This window comes from Dendrobium catenatum, unplaced genomic scaffold, assembly GCF_001605985.2.
Source record: "Dendrobium catenatum unplaced genomic scaffold, ASM160598v2 original_scaffold_34171, whole genome shotgun sequence".
Classification (NCBI taxonomy): Eukaryota; Viridiplantae; Streptophyta; class Magnoliopsida; order Asparagales; family Orchidaceae; genus Dendrobium; species Dendrobium catenatum.
Window position 1 is genome coordinate 105,445 of NW_021352629.1, and position 6,000 is coordinate 111,444.

The following is a 6,000-nucleotide window of genomic DNA, read 5'->3' on the forward strand; positions in this document are numbered from 1 at the left end:
AACTCAAATTTCAGTTGTATTTTCGCGACATGAACATTGTCGCGCTAATATTGGGCATCGCATTGTTCACAAATGCTTTTTTTTTTTTGAAAAATTAGAAATGACAACAAAAATACATAATGAGAACTAAAACTAAAAATAACTAGTACATAATGAGAAATCTAATATAATTTTCATTTTATTTAATAAATATTTATTTTATTAAGTGAGTATTTGTATTCCAAATTTATTGAGTTTGATTTATTTATTTTAAAAAAATTATATTCTAATTCAAAAAATTGATAGATATAAGAATATGATTAAAAATAAATATAAAAAATAGAAAGAATAGGCACAAAATATTCTTTTTGGTCTTAAGAATTATAGTTCGGTTGGAGATAAAGTTATTACTTATATGGGAAAATGAGTTTTTCGGTTGGAGATGATAGGAGCTAAAGTAAAGGCGGGAGGGATTGAGAGAACTGATCGATTACCCGAATGAGAAAAGGATGCACCGTGCGCAGATCCTCGTGACCCACATGAATCGGCATCTCCACCGTGGCATTGGTCTTTGCCTATCCTTCCAACCGTACAGAGCTATCTTTGTAGCCAGGTAACCCAATGCGAGCGCAAGGCCAAATAGCACCAGTCGCGCGAGTGCGATCGGCAGGCAGACCACTACCTTGCACCATTCGTAGACGCCCATCGACGGCGTGTGGTTCCGGAACGGATCTATGGGGGTAGGCGGAGGCAGAGAAAACGCCGGCGCTCTGATAAATTCGAACGGATTCGATTCCTCCAACACCGTCGCCGCCGCTCCGTCACACTCCCTCCCGCGATCATCAGCATCGCCGACGACGTCTACGATAACCTCGCCCTCTCGACCTCCCTCGGAGAGCAACAGGGCTCTGAGCTGATCGCCGGCCGCGGTATCTTCCATCTGAAAGCTATTGCGATGAGGGCGCGCGAGGGATTTGGGGGGACGAGTGAGGATATTAAGATCAGTCGATTTCGGGCGAAAGCGAGACGGACTTTGTTCTGATTCCGGGCTTTTAAGGGGTTGGTTTGATATCGGCCTCGGGTTCGAGGGACGCCACGATAGCGGTGTGGGGCCCGCTGTCCCCTTCGCGACCTTATGCTATTTTGGAATCGTGCTTCCGCTGAAAGGTGTTGTAGGAACATTTTTACATTTAATTAATGCGATGTCCTCCACTTTTTACGGTTCTAACACGCCAAAGCATGTGAACGGCAGTAATGCATGTATGGATGGACATGCTTCCAATGCTACGGATGCTGAAGTTGAGTCGTTTGAACCAACTTTTAACAGGCAAACGGAATTTTGATTTGAGATGTCATGAAAATTGAAAAATTGTTTTTATTATTTTATTTTTTTAATATATATATATATATATATATATATCTAAAATGGTTGAAAATACATATTTAATATCTAAATTATTCTATTTACTAATATACCACCTAAAACACTCATTTTAAATCTATCATAGCACTCTGTCTTCAGCCCGTTCACCCACTTCGTCTTTCACATCATGTAATCTCTATTTATTCCTCTTTCCAATATTATGTCGTGACTTCTCGAGAGATTTCGCTCCACTGTTTCACACGCCAGGTATTTTCTTAGGTCGGCAATGTAAGAATTTTTTGTTTTTCTTCTTCTTTCCAGTTATTTTTGAAACATATTTAACCTCAGTTTTTACTTTTTATTGTTGATGTTCATCTTCTCCATTAGTTGTTTAGGGATTACTTCTCATGTCTTCATTCACTATGTTGTGTTTGTAAATTTAGATATGTACAATAGGTGTTTGATGAAATGTCAATGCAATATCTTTTGATAGAATCTGAAATGATGTATTTTATGAAGGTGTATTTTATGAATGAATGAAATTTCAAAACAATTGTTTGCTTCTCATGTCCTCATTCCAATAGGAGCTGATGTTTTTTTTTTTTTAAGGTGTATTTTATGAAGGCAATCTACAATGAGTTCGAGTTCCTCGGCAATAGCAATCAAAAAACTGAGTAATCAAATATATTATCATTGCAACTTACAATGTACAATATATACATCTCACAATTACGTAGTAGAGGAAGAAAGTTCTACAGATGCTCCCGGAATAGATCAGAAGATAATTGCGGTTATTTTCGAAGGTGTAATGAACTTAATGAATTGTCATATGATAGCAATTATCGAAGTTGAAATGTTGCTGAAAGCAGTACAATACATGTTGTTTTAGTTAGAGCCGAGCTGCTACAAATAAAATATTGGTTGGTGAATAGTGATTATCCTAAATTTTATTGTAGCATTCACTGTAAGTAAATGTCGCTGTGAGTAAATATCACTTTGAGTCAATGTAACTTTTACACTATCAATATAAGCATGAGTCAATGTAACTTTTTTGTCAATCAATATAGCCTTAAGTCAATGTAACTTTGATATTTTGTTATGTGAGTCAATGTAATTTTTAGTTAATCAATATAATTGGATTTCTATATTACCATTTAGCAAAAGCATTCTATGTTTTGAACTACAGGCATGTTGCCAATTTCAAGTTTTAGTTAGCAAAAGCATTCTATGTTGTTTCAGTTAGCAAAGGCATTCTATGTTCTATATAGAATTTGTGTCAACTGTCAACAAAGGCTTTCCTATTTGTGATTTGCTATCGGCTGACTTGATCACATTTATGGACAAAAAAATCACAAATACGTTGGAATAGGATTAGCAATCCCACTTAAAAGGGTTCAATTTGCGATTGATAATATCAAGATCAAATATGAAAAAGTGGTATCTTCCTCCACCTCATAACACTAAAAATACTCAAGTTGATTGTAACTTCAACAAATATAAAGTCTTTCAGTAAGAAGTAAGATAGAATGCAATATTTAAGAAGTACTATTTAAGATAATTTAATCAAGACAATAATTATAATCAGCCCGTCGAATGGGTAATTTTGAACATCCATCAGCCTGAATATCTTCTCCCTCAAAACTTATATGTTCCTTGCAAGTACTTCTATGATGATCCCAAAAATTGCATCGACCACATTTATGACTTGTTTTCGATTTCTTTGCACCTTCTAAGAAGTTCTGAAATCATCCTTTTTTTTTCATCCACGAGGCCTGAGTGTAATAGGTCTTTGGTCATCCACGAGGCCTGAGTGTAACAGGGGGACAAACGAACTTTCCATTAATTGGTATAGACCACTATTCCTTCCCTTGGATGCATTGAAATAGCTCTATCATAGGCCAGTCTGTGCCTACAAAAAGTGTTGTTGTAAAGACAACTAGCATTACCATAAGAGGAAATTGAAGAAGATAACTCACCTATAACTGTAATAATGTTCATACACATATGTGTGCTATAAATTGTGATATTTTGTTCCAATAAATGATGCAGCATACACACAGGATAGTCCGGTTAACTACCAAAACCCATAACTGCACAATTGATTCTCTATGTCCACCTCATGACACTCATAACTCCCTTCAACCTCAATTATGATTGAAGTAGATTGTCGTGTAATGAGTTTTTCTTTTCTTGCTGTAACATCTCTAATATACTCCTCTACAAAACGAATAGGAGGCTCATTCCAAGAATAAGAGTTTAACTTCCATAAGAATGTTGTTCCATCAACATTTCTCTTATCATGTCGATGAGATTTACCACGGGCTTATTCCTTGCCTCCTCCACTCATGAATTAAAGGATTCCGCCATGTTATTTGTGTTGTAATGATTCTTAATATGCTTTGAGAAAGTTATTTTTTACCACTTACATGTAAAAGAACTTATATAGGAATGAACGTCTGGACTAATTCAAAAGATTTCTTCTAGCTTAGCATTAAACTCATGTAGGCTATAACAATTTTTTGCAGTCCACTCCAATTTTTGCAATTTGCGACTATCATCACAACAAAAAAGTTTTTTAATGTTCTTCCAAATATGTCTCATACAAACTAAATGATCAACATTAGGAAATACAACATTAATTGCTTCACTTAACCCTTCTCCATATTTGATATGATGGCTAAGTGTTTTATATCAACACTAAAAGCTTGAGACAAATTCATCATAAACAACTTTCAACTTCTATTTGATTCAGATTCTGCAACGGTGAAAGCAAGGTAAACAGACTATTATTCCCATTCAAATAATTCACAGATAGTAGAACTCCTAAATACTTGGATTTTAGATGGAAAGCATCAATGCCAATTAAATTTCAACAACCAGCTAAGAACCCATCAATACAAACTTTGAAACTGACAAAGAACATCTTAAATGCTTGGTTTTGGTTTTCGCATAGGTATGTTATATGTGACCTCAGATTCTTAATGATTAACTCTGACCATAGTATGGGTAGCCACTTATAGTTATCATCTATTTAACCAAATGTTTGTTCTTGTGTTAATTCCCTTGAACATCATATTTTAATATACGAAAAGGATAGAACAAAAGTGGTCTACAAGTAGCTGTTGATTGTAACTTTCTAACTTTGAATGAATGATAATTTGAACATAACAAATTACATATTCTCCATAGTCATCCATGATATGTGCATACATCAATAACTCTTAACTTGTCACTAGCTTTAATCTTTATTGCAAACTTTTCTAAAATTATTTAGAATAAATAGCTTGTTTAAAACTTAATGAATCATAATATCACGAACCAACACATACAATATGTATTTCTTCAACCTGAGCCGTAAAGGAACCATCACACAAACCATCTACAATTATTTCATTGTTCACACTATTGTTTACAATTAAATCTTGCACATTGTCATACTTAATGTCATATGCATGACCCTTATCTTCTTCAAGATCTTTTACTACAACCACCACCTCCATTCTATTGCTATCATATCAACATGTAAGCATGTCTATTTACATTTGTATCACTCCTAACCGTCATGTAAATTTTAGGTGATGTGCCATCAAAATAATAGTGTAAATTGTATTCATGACCCCTAAGACATCAACAGAGTGCTTCAATTTACTTTTTCAATAATAAAAAATTAATTTAGCCTCTCAAACTTTAAAGTTTTCTGACTTCCTCCAACATATTTCATCCTAGTTTGACCCTTATCCTTAATCCAATATCCTCCATATTTGAAGACAATAGAGCACAAATTATTGCAGTCCATATCTGCAAGTATAGTTTTTAGCGTCAAAGGTAATAAGCAAAACATATGTTATATTGAGATTAGAATGACTTAAACTATATACTTTGCCCAGTGTTATGTTGTTAAATAACACCACTTTGAAATCATGTAGTATAAGTTTTCCTAATCGGCTGCTATTATGAATTATTCATGTTATGATACAAAAGCTGGAGGAGAAATTTGGGAAAATCCTAATTTTTGCTCGGCTTGTCTAGCATATTCTTTATAAATGTTGAAACTTTCATAAGCTAACATATTAGCTCCACCAAAATTTATAGCTTCCTTTCCATAGCATGTGGAAAAAAATTGTTTGAAAATCATTCATAGTGGATTTGGTTGTTCTTAACTAATGTTGAGGGGAAATATGGAATGCTTTAAATCTAAGGTAATCAACTAAATAGAACTTTGTATAGAATAAAGCCAAATCTAAGGTAATCAATGAAATCTTGGATTGAGTTTTCCTCTGCATATTCTACAACGAAGGAGCAATAAAATCCCTAAAGTCAATGGGAGCGATTTCGTGATGGCAACATTGCAAATGGGAGAAGACTAACTGCGTGGGATTCTCAAAATAGAGAAGACGAGCAGCATGGGAATTAGACATTTGGATGATACAACTCAGTTGTGATATCTTCGAGCAGCCTGGAGAAGACGACCATGCAAGAGAGGGGGCAGCTCCATTATCAATGAATAAGAGAGGAGATTCTCATGCTCTTTTAGGTTTTCCTTTTGACGGGAGGGAATGAAATGTTTTTTTTTTAATGATAAGGCTAAGGGTTTTGAGGTGGCAGAATAGTAATAGGTAACTTTAGGTATTAAATAAGTAAATATTTTAGTTTTAAGT

The 6,000-nt window shown here is 34.6% G+C and overlaps 1 protein-coding gene across 1 annotated transcript in view; it reads right to left on the reverse strand.

Annotated features, from left to right (window-relative positions):
* Positions 1-1,011, reverse strand: part of LOC110113052 (lysophospholipid acyltransferase LPEAT2) — a 54,589-nt gene extending 53,578 nt beyond the window's left edge. Inside the window, exon 1 of the mRNA XM_020845472.2 lies at positions 474-1,011. Within this exon, the coding sequence (XP_020701131.1) occupies positions 474-919 (446 nt within the window). The 5' untranslated portion in view covers positions 920-1,011. The remainder of the gene's footprint in view (positions 1-473) is intronic.
* Positions 1,012-6,000: the final 4,989 nt, after the last annotated feature.